The following is a 15,670-nucleotide window of genomic DNA, read 5'->3' as shown; positions in this document are numbered from 1 at the left end:
GGGAGTGGTAATGGCAAGAGTGTGTGTGTCTGGGGTCATATCGCAGTACTCAGCAAGAAACTGACATTGAGGCAACAGGTCCCATTTGGGGATGTTAGTTTTAATGCTAATTTTTAAGATTTTTTTTTCTTGGTGAAGGAGAGAAATAAAATAATGAACAAAGGAAGAAGTAGATTTATGAAAGAAAAATGTTTTATATCAACCTCGATTGGGAAATTAGATAATTTTTGATTTTTACATTGACTTTATGTATTTTATAGCTGGTGATATTTTTTAACCTTATTCAATAATTTTGTCATTCTCTGAAGCTAATAGTAGCTGTTGAACAAGAAGAAATTCCCAGACTTCAGGCCCTGTATGAGCGTGGCCTGCAGAATGGAGTCCAAGGCTTGAGGCTGATCCAGCAGGAGGATATAAAAAAGAAGGAACCATATTGCAGGGTGAGTGACTGACCAGGCTGGTGCACGTAGTAGTTTCCATAGGCTATTCCAAATAACGTTGCTGTGGGTGCGCGTTCTAGAATACATGTTTGGTAGATACACGTTCATATTGCTATACTGGGCATATGTACACCACAGAGAAATTGTGAGGTTACAGTTTATGTGTTTACGTTCAGCTTTGGTGGATATTGCCATACAAGTTTTGCAGATGACCTTGGTTGTTCCCTCAGTCACGTGTGTTCTCCCCGACATGGTCTTCGTTTTCTGAGGCCTCTTCTGTGGTGTGTGGAGCAGAAGGCCAGAAACCTCCCAGACTTGGGGATGTTCGCATAGGCTTTACCAGCTGAACAACCCAATCCAAAATTTCAAAAACATCAAAATGTTCCCAAATTCAAATGTTTTTGAGCATCCTGTTGCTATTTTAAAAACTTTATATTTTTTTCAGATTAAAGATTCCCAAACTGTAGCATTACATTATACTTTTAATTTATACTTCCCAATGATTCCGGTGTTATATACACTCTTTCCTATGTTTACTTCCTACTTGGAAACTTTCCCTGAAGTTCCTGCTTAAGAGATTTGCCCATTTTTCTATTTGGGCTTATTGCCTCCTTTATAATTACTAATTCTTACTAACTATAGAAATTCATTACATAGTCTGGATTTATTTATTATATATAAATACATACTTGTTCATCTAAATATATATTATAAGCATCTTCTGCCTCTTTGTAACTTGTTCTTTCATTTTAATGGTATCTTTAGAAGGACAGAAGTTCATAATGTAATCAGTTTAGCGGTTTTTTTATCTAGCAGGAGGCACATGTCAAGGTATGTCCCCCCTTTATGAATATCCAGTTGACTAGAGGATCATCATTTACAAATCCCTCTGCCGCACGCAGCACCTGCGTGTATCTAGGTTGACAGCAAGTGTGTATCTAGGTTGAGAATGGACTGTATGCTGTTCCACTGTCCCTTCCGTTAGGCCGTATTTGCAGTCTATGAGCTATCATGTCTTAGCTACAGTAGCTCAGATGAACAGTGGCTCCAGGGAGCTGGGCAGAGGAGGAGAAGACTAGATAAGCAATTTAATTTAGTGACATGAAATTGACACCACTTCAGTTTGCCCTGTCAGCACTTGAGCCTCCTCTTTTACTAACAATGTTTTCTGAAAGCACACTAAATTTGTTGGTGTTTCATAACTTTATATGAATTTAATAAACTTTGATTGTGAAGCTAATATGTTAGAATTTTTCTGGCATGAATTGTCTTTGAGAATAAGATGATTTGTAATCTTCAGAAAGCATACAAATGTAACATGAAATTTTTATCTGATAAACAATTTTAAAATTTAAAGATTTGTTTGAAAAGAAAAAAAAGCCTTTGATATCTATAGGTTTAGGCATGGTGTAGAAATGATTCCAATTTAGTTCCATTTTACAGCTTGAAAGCAGGCCTTCCCCTGCCGTATTAAAGTTTGGGGGAGCTGCAAGGGTCTCTGTTGTCTGCTCTATATTCTTATAGAGAGTTGTAAAGATTAAAAACCCACAGGAGCAAGCGGAGAGATGGCTCAGTGGTTAAGAGCACCGACTGCTCTTCCAGAAGTCCTGAGTTCAATTCCCAGCAACCACATGGTGGCTCACAAACATCTGTAAAGAGATCTGATGCCCTCTTCTGGTGTGTCTGAGGACAGCTATAGTGCACTCATATAATAAATAAATAAATCTTAAAAAAAAAAAAAGCCATCAGGAACAAGAGCTCATGGTTCTTTATCGGGCTTTACTGTCTAAAAACAAAACTTTTCACATATTGTGAGGACTGGGGCTAAGTCTGGATATTTTCTTCAAACCTGACCATATGCTCCTTCTAAACCTTTTGAGTGAGGCAGACGAACTGTATGTGCTGACAATAAAAAGTGACAAATGTGCACACTTTTTTTTTAAGAGAGAAGAAATTGTTTCTCCTCCCAAGCTCCTAAGTGTGTTACCAACAAAGGACTTAGGTTTCTTTTCTGTTTGAGCGAAGGCAAATTCTTTATTTATTTTGTACCAAATACTTTAGATACTGCAGGTACGGTTGATGTGTAATAAAGTGTGGCCGTCTGCCTAAAGGAGTTGTGATGTGGAGAAGATAGGTTTCAGTCTAGCACAGAGTGCCAACTCTTCTGATGGTGTTAGTTCTCTAATTTGTACCACAAAGGAGTGCTGTTAGCTTAATGTAGGCAGCCTTCCTAGAAGTGAATCCCTGAAAACGGGTGAATTGAGGACTTAGCTGCCACACAGTGTTGCGCTCTATGTAGTCATTGACTGTGACAGTACGTAGTGGAAAATACAGTCTGGTTATTTTCTAAAGGGACCTCCCCTCCTCACCACCACAACCAGGAACGTTCCCATGGTACACAGTCACTTCTGAGTCTCCTGGCCTGCTACAAAGAAGTTTATTAGGAGAATTCTAAAACACTGCATGTTCCATATCCCTTAAAGAAGACTGGATAACCCCAGGAAGAGGATCTTGCCAAACTTAGTACTGGGTCTGTAAACTCTGAAGTAGGAATAACTCTTGACAGAGTAATCAATCCCCCTGTGGTACTCCTGACTTCAGGTCTCACCCTGGGCCTTTTCTTTTAGTATAAGAGGTCAACCACATAGACTTGCTCCTTTGTGTCCTTTCTGAGTTTAGCTCCCAACTTTCCTTGACCCACTTGCGTGGCTCTTTCCTACCTGCTTGACCTGCCCAGGCATCATCTTTTTAAGCTGTGATCTGCTAATGTAGAACGTGCATGCCCAGCCCCCAGCGAGTCTATCCACAAACCCCTTCTCAGCTGACTGTGCTACAGCCAGGCCTGGCCTGGGAGCTGGATGGCTTGGCCACCATGGCTTGTTCTGCATCTTCCATGCACATTTGCTTAGGGACACCAACACTTCCTAGAAGGAGCAAATCCAAGACTAGAAAGAGATGCATAGAAGGGAGACTCTAGAGTTCTGACAGGTGCGAATGCAGTAATTGAAAAACATGCCTCAAATGTTTCTTCACTTAGTGTCAGGAGCCATAGCAGGACAAGCTAATAACTAGCGGGGGATCATCCTGAGATGGCCAGCCTCGGATCATTATATAATCTGCGACTGGTTCGCAGCCTTATTAAACAAGGCTGTAAGGGATTCATTTTAGGAAAGATTCCTGCTATTAAAATGCTTTTCCTGTTGTTATTATTAGACATATATAACAATCATTAAGTAACAGCACACCCCTTTGGAGCAGATCTCTGCAAATCTACGACGAAGAAGATGTACTGTCTTATAGTGATGCTATATAGACAAATAGATGACTTCTTAAGTCTTATTATGATCCTATAAGAATTCCTAGAATTATAACGTGATTTTTAAGCTCTTTTATAGTAGGACTGCTATTAAGTCTCTTTCTGTAGTCAGAATTGCAGTGAGAACTCTGCCAGTCTCCCAGGTGTCACCAGTTAATTGTTCTTAGATAGCAACCAGACTTTCTCCTACTCAGAACACATTCCAAGAAGTTGTAAAACAATTATCAAGGGTCATAAATAGAGAACAAACGATTTGTTACAGGTGCAAGGACAGAGGATAAGATATTGACTGGGTTTATCTATACATAACTTCACTAACAACTATGGTTTTAGACCTTCAGTGAACCTGTAGAGCTGACACTGGTGATGAATGGTTACTCCTGATGGATATTCATGTAAACATTCTTGGTTGTAAACTTTTATTTCAATTTATGCTTTGATCTTTCATATGAACTTGTGATGAATTTTGTAACACATGATCATGTATTCTGAAAGATGTTTAAGTGCTGAGGACAAAGAGAAGACACACAGAAGGACTGAGAGAGAAGGACTGAACAGAAGGACAGAGAGAAAAGGACTGAGCTGGAGGGGACAGAACACAGAAGGACTGAGCTGGAGAGGAACTGAGCGGGAGTCAGGTTTGAGCTAAGGAGAACTGAGCTAAGTAGAACTGAGCTACAAAGATCTGGGCTGAGAAGAAATGCAGAGAGGAATAACTTGGAGACTGTAGGTAACATAAAAGAGCAATATGCAGAATGCAGAGGAAAAGAGGAAAAAAGAAGAAGCTGGAGAGAGCAGAGGTGCAGGCAGGTTTCTCCTTACCTGGGACAGACTGGTCATTTCTTAATAGCAACGCAGGCTTAGTCTTATTAAAAGGAACACGCCTTTTCTCTTACAAACTTGGGTTTAATTCACTTAGCATTAAAAGGGTAGAAGTTATTTCTTTCTCTATGTAATAAAGATTGGAGCTCATCTGTCATCCAGAATGAGTGAGTTCTTCCTGCACCGGTGCTTGGTCTTTTGCTCCATATGCATATGTAAGTATGGATGTGTGTGTAAGTATGTGATCGTGAGAATGTATGCATGTATGTAAGAATGTAATTGTGATAATGTATGTAAGCCGGGCCCAGCTGAATTTGAGTGGAAATGTATCAATGAGCATTTATTGAATCCGTGTGTGAAATTATATATGTTTATGCATATTTGGCTATGTAAAAGTTTTTCCTTCTGCAAGCACTATTCACTTCTCTTGGTTCAATAGAAGTTTATTGCTCCAAACTTCCCCCTAGCCTGACAAGGAAGAAGCATAGGGACAAAAGGGAAAAGGCTCCAGCAAGTAATCCTCAACTTTATCTCCTGCTGTTTTAGAATGAGGTGCTAAATGCCAGAGACTGCAGTTTCTGGCCTCAGAGGAACACAGAAGGCGGGTCAGTTACAGTAGCAGAGCACAGTGACTTAGACATAGATAAGTAAATCAGCTACAGTAACACAGTAACTTAGACTTAGATAAGTAAACATTATTATACAGCAGCCCTAAATATCATGTAAGACAAAGTCTTACCCTCAGCCAATGCTCTTCCCCCTCCGCTGCCTCAGGAAGAACCAACAAGAAAGAAGACCAATGTTGGGGCTGGCCCCCGGCAACTCAGGACATACTTGAGTGGTTTATGCGGGTACCAGGAGTACAGAGTGAGGAAGGAGGGTGTGTGGATTGTAAAGAACGCTTGACTCAGAGTGGAGCACATGTGCAGACCTTTCTATCCCTCCCTTGTCGCAGTCGTTATGCTAAGTTACATGAGTTAAACTCTTGACACATTACCTTGCAAGGTTGTTGCACCCAGAATCCTTTCTGTAGGTTAAGATTGAGTGTAGCTGTTAACTTGTACAGATTGTTGAGCAGTAAGTCTCACATCTGGCCACACATCAAAATAAGAGTGATTTCCTAACTGACAAAGGCTTTCATGTTCTAGAATCAAGTCTGGTGGTGTAAATGGTGAGGTTTGCCAAATGTTCCATGTTTTGTGAGCCCTTGTCCAACCTAGTCAGTTGGAAACATCGTTTGGAGGGGGAAGGGTGGGAAAGTGAAAAGCTTTTAAGGGGTGGGGTCAATATACTACTGAAATATTTCAAGTGATATTTCAGATAGTGTTTTTAAAGTTAACAACAATGTAGTGTTGACCAAAAAAAAAGATACTCAAAAATGACTAGTTGCACTCAGCTCTGGGCATTAGTGATCTGAGAACTAGTTAGCTTCTCAGGAAAGGTGACTGGGAAAATTGATGTGTATGTTCAGTGTAAAGTTTAGCACCAGAACCTGCTCTGTATGTGCTGTGAAGTAGACTGTTCTTTTTCTTTTCTCCAGTAATGGAAAGGGCCAATAGTATTCACCACATATTTCAAAACGAATGAATGAATGGATGGATGAATAAATAAATAAATAAAAAAGCGTGGATTTAGATATAAATCCATGCCTTCAGTGACAGAGAAATCAACAAAAGCCAGTTCATTTCTCTTATTACAGGAGTGAAACTGAATTAGTCATGTAACATGTAACATTCCTCATCTCCCATCACATTTGCTTAGGGACACCAACATTCCCTATTTTGGGTCTCAGAGAGAAGACCTGCAGCAGATCCCAGCAGTGCCCGGCACATAGTGTGGACAGGGAGCTAGAGCAACTGAGTTTTCCCTGGCTATGAGTGGTGTGGACATCACTGCAAAGGTTTCATCAGAGTCTGTTAAACGTTTGGAGACTTCAACTCGGAATCAGATAGGAATCACCTCAAAGAGAGAAATGAACTGCCCTGGTAATAATAAATCTTAAAAACAAAGATGGCAACCTGGGGCAACTTTGAAAATCAAGCATCTTGGGGTTGGGGATTTAGCTCAGTGGTAGAGCGCTTGCCTAGCAAGCGTAAGGCCCTGGGTTCGGTCCCCAGCTCCGAAAAAAAGAAAAAAGAGAAAATCAAGCATCTTTTATCTTTTAATAAATGAAAATTTGTTTACAGGTTGTGAGATGTTTTTATTTAGCTAGTATTTTTTCTGTCCTCGAGTAGACACACACACATACATACATAGATATATATACATAAATTTGATCATGAACACACATATGTATGTATACATACACACAAATATATACATATATTTGTGTATGTGTTCATGACCAAATTTAGACATAACAAGAGCAAACTTTTCTGTTACTTTTGTTTTTCTTTTTTTCGGAGCTGGGGACCGAACCCAGGGCCTTGCGCTTGCTAGGTAAGTGCTCTACCACTGAGCTAAATCCCCAACCCCTTCTGTAACTTTTTAAAGACACTATCAGATTTTTGCCAGTCAAGGATAATGTGGTTACTCATCAGAATAAGCAAATGTAGATGCAAGCAAACTTCATTGCTTTTTGACTATCATTTGGGGTTTTTTATGTTTGTTCTAGGGTCTAATGGCTATTGACTGTCCGTACACTGGCATTGTGAACTACCAACAGGTAGCGTTGTCATTTGCCCAGGATTTCCAAGAAGCAGGTGGCTCTATCTTGAAAGATTTCGAGGTAAAGGATATTGGAATAGCTAAAGAAGACCCTCCAGGAAGTAAGGATGGTAAGCTGTCTCTGAATTCCTACAAAATATGTGTGGTAATTGAAAATGAAGTAGAGCTGGCCTGTCTGGGTAGTGCTTGTAGGAGAGTTGGAGCCAGGCCAAAGTGGGGCCGAGCCAGAGGTGAATGCAGACAGGACAGGGTGGGACTGTACAGAGCAGACCCAGAAGTCCTAGATTTTTGTGAGCTGAGAGAACTGGGCACTGAGTAGACATCTGACTGGCACAAAAATCTGAACAGCCAAGACTGTTAGTACAGTTGGCCTCCAGACAGTTCTCTCTGCAACACTTGCTATAAATACAGGTTTTAGTGCCATCAGACGTCCTGAATCAGGCTGTCAGGGGATATGGCTTAGGGAATAGTCAGTGGTTGGCTATCTTTGAACACACTCAAATTTCAGACTACAGACCACTATCATAAAAAGACTCAACCATTCTCAGTCTAACACCCTGTGCCCCATTTAGACTGTAGCTAAAACCTGCTTTATCCTGCTTTGGGATGCATATTTTTTTAGTCAAATGAGGCTTACAAGCCTTCGGTTTGTTGAGAGACGATTTGAGGGAGGATTCAGTTCTTCCCGAGCAGGTTTTGGAGGAGGTCTGCATTGTCAGTCACTTGCCTAGCATCCTTCTGCACGCCAAGATGGTGAACAACGCTATTAACTACAAATGTTGTAAGTGGGGAGCAGAAGTCACATTCATGGTATAGGTAGATAATCTTTTTTTCTGTAGGTATACTTTATAGGGTGTTAATATTGCATCAATAAGTACGAACAAATGTATAAATAGTTCATTGTTTGTGTTGTAAAACTTTCGCTTCTCTGAGCAACCCAAACTGAAGAATCAGGTTACCAACACTTGGATACAAGGCCACCTTGTGTTTAATACCCCACGGTTTGGGTCTGAGGACTAAGTTAAATTCATTTATGATGGCATTCTGTACATGCAGAGTATGGTATTGTTGAAACAGGCGTCTGTGCTACGGTTGCCAGAAAATGTGTGTTAAATGAATTTAAAAATCCACCTAAAACTTTCCAGCATTTTATATTTTGTCAAATATGGGTTACTTTAGTCTTTTACTTGGTAAAAAGTTTCAGAATGAAAATTAAAATATAATTAAAACAATCACTTAAATTTGTCACTAGTATAATATTTTAAATAATGACATCTTTCTTTTGCTCAAATAAAAGTTTCCTTAATTCGCTTGTCTCTACCAGGGATGAAATATCCAATCGCTGTCAAGAATAGTAAGGTAAAGATTCATGAGCTGTTTTCACCTTCATTGACTTGTTAAGTTGAATTATTGAATGATTGCTATGTTTTTGTGTATGTCTGCTTATGGGTGTATACACATTCAAGTGTATACACGTGTGTGCATGTACACGTGTGTATATACATGTGAGAGTCAGAGCACAACCTATATTGTGGTTCCTTGGAGCTGGTCACCACATGTTTTTTTATTGTCTTTTATTAGCATGTATTAATTACACATAGTAACAAGCTTCGTTATTGTGTTTGTATCATCCTCACCCTCCCCGTTTTTATTTGTCAAACCTACTACACACTTGCCTCTTTCCGTCAGTCTCCCCTCTTGCATGTCTTTTGGGATTTTTAAATACTATTTATCTTACCTTACATGTATGGGTGTTTGCCTGCATATGTGTCTGTGCATGGTGTGTGTTCCTGGTGCCCTCTGAAACTGTAAGAGCATTGGCTCCCTGGACCTGGGGTTGTGAGGAAGACTGTGAGTCACCATGTGGGCGCAAGAACTGAGCCTAGGTCCCCTGCAAGCACAGTCAGTCCCCGTCAGCACTGAGCCTTCCCTGCAGCCAGCTGATAGGTACTTTATCACTCTGCTGCACACTCACTTAACACTAACTCGGAGACTGGGGGAGGTGTGCACAGGTTGTGCAGAGGGAGATGATTGTTTCCCCCCCAGGCTTCGGAGTCTAAAGTGAGACCCATAGGGCACTGGATTCTCTATACCCGCAGGTATCCGTGAGAGCACAGTCACCCATAAGTGATACGGGATTTATAAAGCATTCAGCCTTAACGGATAGGGGATACCTGGGGTAGAAGGAAGTTGGTGGGTCACAGGCTTTCTGGCATTCTGAGCAGTCAGTTGCTGAAGTGGACATTGCAGCTGTCTACTATCACTCGATGCCCAGCAGATGCAGGACAACATGCCTCTGTTAAACTGTACTTAGGTTTGACAAATAAAAACACGGAGGGGCAAAACTACTATGTTTTCATCTAATAAGATGTAGCTATTCCTCATATGAATGAAACATGCTTACTCTCCAGCACAGATTTTAGATCATTTAGAACTGGTTCATCATGAGTTATACTTGTACTCTTAGACCCTTAAGTGCTGAAATATAAAGGCGATCACTTTAAACATCTTACACGAGATTGGTAGTCCCAACTGGAGATTATTTTGATTCCCAGCCACAGTGCCTGGAGACTTTTTTGGTTGTCAGAACTGGATAAAGGGTCATGGCTACTGGCATGTAGTGGATGGAGTTTGGGCATGCTGATAAACACCCTTTAGTTTGGGAAACAGCCTCCTTGTCTCCCAAGAGAGGAGCATCCTGCTTCAAATGGCAGTGGTGCTGAGGTCGAGAGATCCTGTGTTAGACAGTGGGAGGACAGGAGAGGCCACCATGAAGACACCACAAACTGGGTGACCTGAACAACAGTTACTTACTCATACTTTAGGATCTAGAAGGCCAATACCAAGGTGCTGTCAGGGTTAGTTTCTGGTATGATCTTTCTTCCTAGTTTCCTGTGTTACTGCTTTTGAGGTGCTGGAGGCTGAACCTAGGTAGATGGAGGTAGTGCCTAGGGCTTCCAAGGGGCCAGGTGAAACAAGTGGCTTGTCCTCACGTCTGATCCTGGGTACTAATTAATTAATCCTATTGGGTCAAAGATGGGTCAGTCCATGTGACCTCATCCCACTTTAATTGCCTCTTTAATGGGAACAGAACTTGAACAGAAGAACTTTGAAAGAATATGATTAGCCCATGATAATGATGATAAAAAATAATTGGGTAATATATAGATAAATGATTTCCTTCCCAAGAAATATGAGAATATCCTGAGGCTTTGTTTGTTTGGTCTGGTTAGGGTTTGTTTTAAAACAGGGGTCTCTGTAGGACTAGCTATGCTGGAGCTTCCTGTGTAGACCAGGTCCTCCTGCCTCTGCCTCTGCCTCTGCCTCTGCCTCTGCCTCTGCCTCTGCCTCTGCCTCTGCCTCTCCCTCTGCCTCTGCCTCTGCCTCTGCCTCTTCTGCCTCTGCCTCTGCCTCTGCCTCTGCCTCTGCCTCTGCCTCTGCCTCTGCCTCTGCCTCTGCCTCTGCCTCTGCCTCTGCCTCTGCCTCCTGCCTCTGCCTCTCAAATGCTGGATTAAAGGCATGCACTACTGTGCCATGCTCCAAGAGTTTCAGCTTTCACTTCTCTAATGATTCTGGTGTCAAGCACCTTTCTCAGTATCTGTTGGTAATTATGTGTGTGTTTGAAAAGCTTGTCTATCCCGGATACTTTCCCCGGTTTTGTTTGTTTTGTTGTTGGTTTTCTTTGTTTCGCCCTGGCTGTCCTAGACCTAGCTCTGTAGAGCAGGCTGGCGTTAAATCATAAAGATCTACCTGCTTCTGCTGCTTGAGTGCTGTGCCTCCACCATCCTGCTCCCTTCTCCAGCTTGAACTGGGTCGTTTGCTTTCTGGCCTTTGAGTTCTTGAGTTCCTTTTATGGATTGGGTATTGACCTTTGTCAGGTGTATGGTTTGTTGCACCTTTTCCTTTGCTGTGCAGAGAAACCTTGAATCTGGTGTAGTCTGGTTACTCATTTTTGCTTCTTTGTTCTTGTGTCTGTGGTGCCCCGCCTACAAAAACTGTCACAAGGCCATTGTCAGGGAGCATCTTCTATATTCTGTAGTCAGAGGTTTTATATTTAAATCTTAACTCCATTTCAAAATTTTTTAAAATTGTGTCTGAGATAAGATCTTGCTTATCTAAGTAGCCCTGGCTGGTCTGGTGTTTGGGGTGCAGTTCAGGCTGGCCTTGAACTCACTTCTGTTTCAGATACTCGAGTTCTGAAATTATAGAAATTCACCACCATATGTAGCTTCAAATTCATTTTTGTACGTTCTACAAAAGACGGGTGTAGTTTTGCTGATAGTTACATTGAATTTGTTCATTTAGAAAAAATGTCTACTTATCCTTATTTTTAGCATCTGTTTTTCCCCTTTTGACCTAATACTATATATATGCACAGAATCTGCCTGCCACCTCCAGCCCCTGGGAAAGTATCTTAGTTAGCGTATATCAACTGTATAATGGGATGTGTGTGGTGTGTCCATACATGCATATAGTTTGTAGATTAAACCCAGCTTTCCTTTACTCACCTCCTGTATTGCACCCTCTGTTAATTCTGCATTCAGTTGGAGGGTTTTGGGTTTTTAAGGCTTCACACATAGACAAGGGCTGCCATATTTTCTTCCTCATATTTAGAAACTAACCATGCTCCTTTATTTTGTACCAGGGAAAGGAAATTCAGTGTCGATATGTTGTGACATGTGCCGGTCTTTACTCAGACCGTATTTCAGAGTTGAGTGGCTGCAATCCTGACCCTCAAATTGTCCCATTCCGCGGAGATTACCTGGTGTTAAAGCCAGAAAAGGGCTACCTTGTAAAAGGAAATATTTATCCGGTAGGTAATGATACTTCTGTCTCCTCACTCATCAAGCTGGTTGGAGGCACAAAGGAAATGAAAATAAAAATGTTGGCCTGCTTTGGAAGAGAGGGTTTCAGGGCTCTGGGTGTGGTAATATCATCTGTTTGCTGTGGTTCCGTCCCTAAAGCCGCCTTCTACTCTGGGTCTCATGTCTCCGAAAGCACGAGTGCACCCTGGAAGTAGGAAGAAGCAGCTCCTGCCTTCTCTGTGGGAGAGCAGCACATTCCAGACACTGAACTTTCTCCAGTGTACTAGGAACAGGAGAGCTATGGCTGCTCCAGAGTCACCGTGTGTAGATGAAGCACCGGCTCTCCTGCCTGCATCTACCCTGCTGATGAACAAGTCCCTGAGAGAACCAGGGACTGTTTTGCTGAACCAGATGACGGAATTCCTCTGTGGATTCTCACTTCACTGGGCCTATACTATAAATGTGTACATTTTTTTCCTGGCAGACCTGATTTGCCTGCCAGTCACAGACCTCTCTTATAGGCGAAAGAACTAATAATATGAATAGAAAAGTTCATCTTTCCCCCCTTTCCCAGAAAGATGGATAAGTGGAACAATATATAATAATGTCACTGGCATTTTAAAACAGAACATGTGTCAATAGAAACTTCTATCTGAATGCAGCTCGCAATGCATACAGATGTCTAGGAGTTCTCTTACATCACCAGTTAGATGTTTGCGTGCGCAATACAGTGGAGTGTGAACTGAGCTAACCGTTCGTTGCTGTGTGGAATCTGCAGGTCCCGGACAGCCGGCTTCCGTTCCTAGGCGTTCACTTCACACCGAGGCTGGATGGCTCTGTTTGGCTCGGGCCTAATGCAGTGCTTGCCTTTAAACGGGAAGGCTACAGCCCCTTTGACTTCAATGCCAGAGATATTATGGAAGTAATTCTCAAAAGGTAACAATGCTTCCTTTAGGAAGATTTTATGGGCTTACTTTTTTAATTCTAGAAGTTTTTGATATTCTGATAGACTAAACCTTTAAATATGCTATTCTTCTGTTAATTTTTTACTATTCCAAATTAAGATCTCTCTGTAGTAAGCATAGGTTTGATTATTTGGTTCTGATGCTAAGGATTGAAAATAGAACCCTGTACATACTAACTAGGGTTTTCCCCTCTGGATTATTTATGTTTCATGCCAAGTGTAATGTTTAACTATCTCACAAAGATTTTGATGAACCAGGGTGATAATGTCTTAGCTAAAAAGAAAGTAAGGCCAAGGACTACATCTGGTAGTCCAATCTTAAATGTTGCTAAAAGACCCTGAACTACTTTGAAAAGATCATTTCAAGCTAGTCACCATTGTTTTGTAAGCTATTAGATAATTACTGATGAGATGGAGTGTGTGTGTGTGTGTGTGTGTGTGTGGTAAATCTAAGGTTGATACTATTTAGACTATGACACTGTTCTAAGAAATAGCCTTATGAAGTATTCTGTTTTTTCCTGTGTGCACGCACATGTCTGTGGGTGTGCCACATGCATGTGTATATGTAGGCCATAGTTTGATGGCAGGTGTTTTGTGTTTTATAAAATGGCAGTATAATGCAGTGGGAGGGAGCATCTCAGTGGGCCTGGCCAAGGTGTTGCCCTGAGGAATCACTACCATACCATAGGCCTAGAACAAAAGAAGTTTACTGGGGAAAGGGAAGGAGAGCTGATAAAGGGTCAGAGAGAAGGGAGGGGTCAGAGAAGGACAGAGAGGAGAGAGGGGGAGGGAAGGAGAGGGACTAGGGAAGAAGAGGTGCCTGGCTTGTACCTGGCAGGTGGTAAGCTGTTGCTAGGTAGCTGTTGGCTGGAGCCTAGAGGAATTATCCTCCTCAGCCATTATCCACCTTGTTTTTATTTTCGAGACACTCAACTAGGAGCTTACTTATTCAAGTAGACTAGCTAGCCAGCAAACCCCAGGGATCTCCTCCATCCACCTCCCTATGTGTGCATGGCAAACACTACCAATTGAGCCTTCTCCCAGCCCTCTGGTCTTTTTAGTAATCTTCCTCTTCAGCAGAGTTTATATCAAACAACTGGAAAGCATTTTAAATTATATATGGACTTTACCCCCTGCAGACTCTGTATCAGAGGGCTAGGTTGGACTTTTTAGCATGTATACAGAATCTCACTTGAGAACTACTAGAATGTTGTACCTCTGCCAGACTAAACTAGGATGGCTGTCCCACATAGTGTACTGGAAGCATTAGAAAGCCTTGACGTTAGCAAGCTTCACAGACTACTGCTCTGAAATCACATTCCTTATCAATTTTGAATATGAATGAATTCTTCTCCTTATATTGGCCAAAAGTTTCCTTTACTGTATAACTTTTCTGATTGTTTATAAAAAGTCTCATAAAGGGTTTTTTCCCCCTTCATTCTTAGTGGTTTCATTAAATTGGTGTTCCGGAATTTCTCTTATGGAGCTAGCGAAATATATAAAGCCTGTTTTCTCAGTGAAACAGTGAAGCATCTTCAAAAGTTCATTCCTGAAATCACCACCAACGATGTACTTCGGTAAGGAATGTGGTGAGGGAGGGAGCTGTGAGGGCGGCCTGGCTGGTGGTGGCGCTTGTTCGGATGGCGCGGCCTTGTTCGGATAGCGCGGAATCTTCGCTCTTCCCCAGGAGGCTTGCGTCCCTCCTGCATTTCTGTGTCATAGCCCTCAGTTGTTCATAACCATCCGGTTCCTGTTGTTGTTGCTTGGAGACAGGTTCTCTGTCTGCCCTGACTGCCGGGAACTCTCAGAGCTCCGTCTCTTTTGCCTCCTGAGAGTTGGGTTCAAAGGGGTGTGCCACCGTGATTGAGTCTCAGAAACCTTTCAGACACAAACCTCTTGTCTTTCATCTTTTCTACTTCAAATTTTTAATTTTGTTTTTAATTGTGTATGTCTGCGGGGTAGTGGGTGTGCGAAGTTGTAAGCTGCCATAGTTGATGCTGGGAAACTCAGACTCAGGGCAGTGCACGCTCTTGGTCCCTGAGGGATCTCTCCAGTCCCCCCTCTACTTGTGCTTCTATCCAGTTCGACTCTGCTTGTAAGACAGGAGTAGGATATAGCCTGGCTTTAGTCAATCTAAATCCCTGCTTCAGGGGTATCAGGAAAACTTTGTGGTGTTTTCTTCTTGGAATTAAAGACTTTTTAGGCTTGATGTGGAGATTATCTTGAATTCATCAAGCCTGTGTGTGTGTCTTCCCGGGAGATATTTTTAGTGCCCATGCCAGTTGTCAGGCCTAATCCACAGTGTTCGCGGTACTCATTCTGTATAATAACATACCCTCCACGATGCTCAGAGCAGCTGTTGAAAGCAGCCTGGTGCAATGTCAGTGAGTTTCACTGTGTATTAGCAGAGAGCGACAGTCATGTCAGCTGCCTCCCTGAAGGGGGTGGGGTGGGGGTGGGGGTGGGGGGATCTTCCTGCTCTAAATGTCTCTCTCATGTGTTATTCTGAGGCCATTCTGATGGACTCTTTAGAAGGACTATTAAAACCCAGTTCATATTTCCTTTCTCATCTCTTCGACTCACCTGAAATGGAAGGGATAAAAATATTGAGACTTTCTTTTTTTTTTTTTTTTTTTTTCGGAGCTGGGGACCGAAC

General features: G+C 42.0%; 1 protein-coding gene across 1 annotated transcript in view; it reads left to right on the top strand.

Moving 5' to 3' along the window:
- L2hgdh (L-2-hydroxyglutarate dehydrogenase) overlaps positions 1–15,670 on the top strand; it is a 40,230-nt gene that overhangs the window by 11,484 nt on the left and 13,076 nt on the right. The window contains exons 4-9 of the mRNA XM_032907867.1: positions 309–440; positions 7,193–7,355; positions 8,570–8,604; positions 11,891–12,058; positions 12,829–12,986; positions 14,460–14,591. Of these exons, the coding sequence (XP_032763758.1) occupies positions 309–440; positions 7,193–7,355; positions 8,570–8,604; positions 11,891–12,058; positions 12,829–12,986; positions 14,460–14,591 (788 nt within the window). The remainder of the gene's footprint in view (positions 1–308; positions 441–7,192; positions 7,356–8,569; positions 8,605–11,890; positions 12,059–12,828; positions 12,987–14,459; positions 14,592–15,670) is intronic.

The sequence above is a fragment of the Rattus rattus genome, chromosome 7 (assembly GCF_011064425.1).
Source record: "Rattus rattus isolate New Zealand chromosome 7, Rrattus_CSIRO_v1, whole genome shotgun sequence".
Taxonomy (NCBI): domain Eukaryota; kingdom Metazoa; phylum Chordata; class Mammalia; order Rodentia; family Muridae; genus Rattus; species Rattus rattus.
Note: the sequence above shows the minus strand (reverse complement) of the source record. Positions and strands in the feature narration are given on the sequence as shown.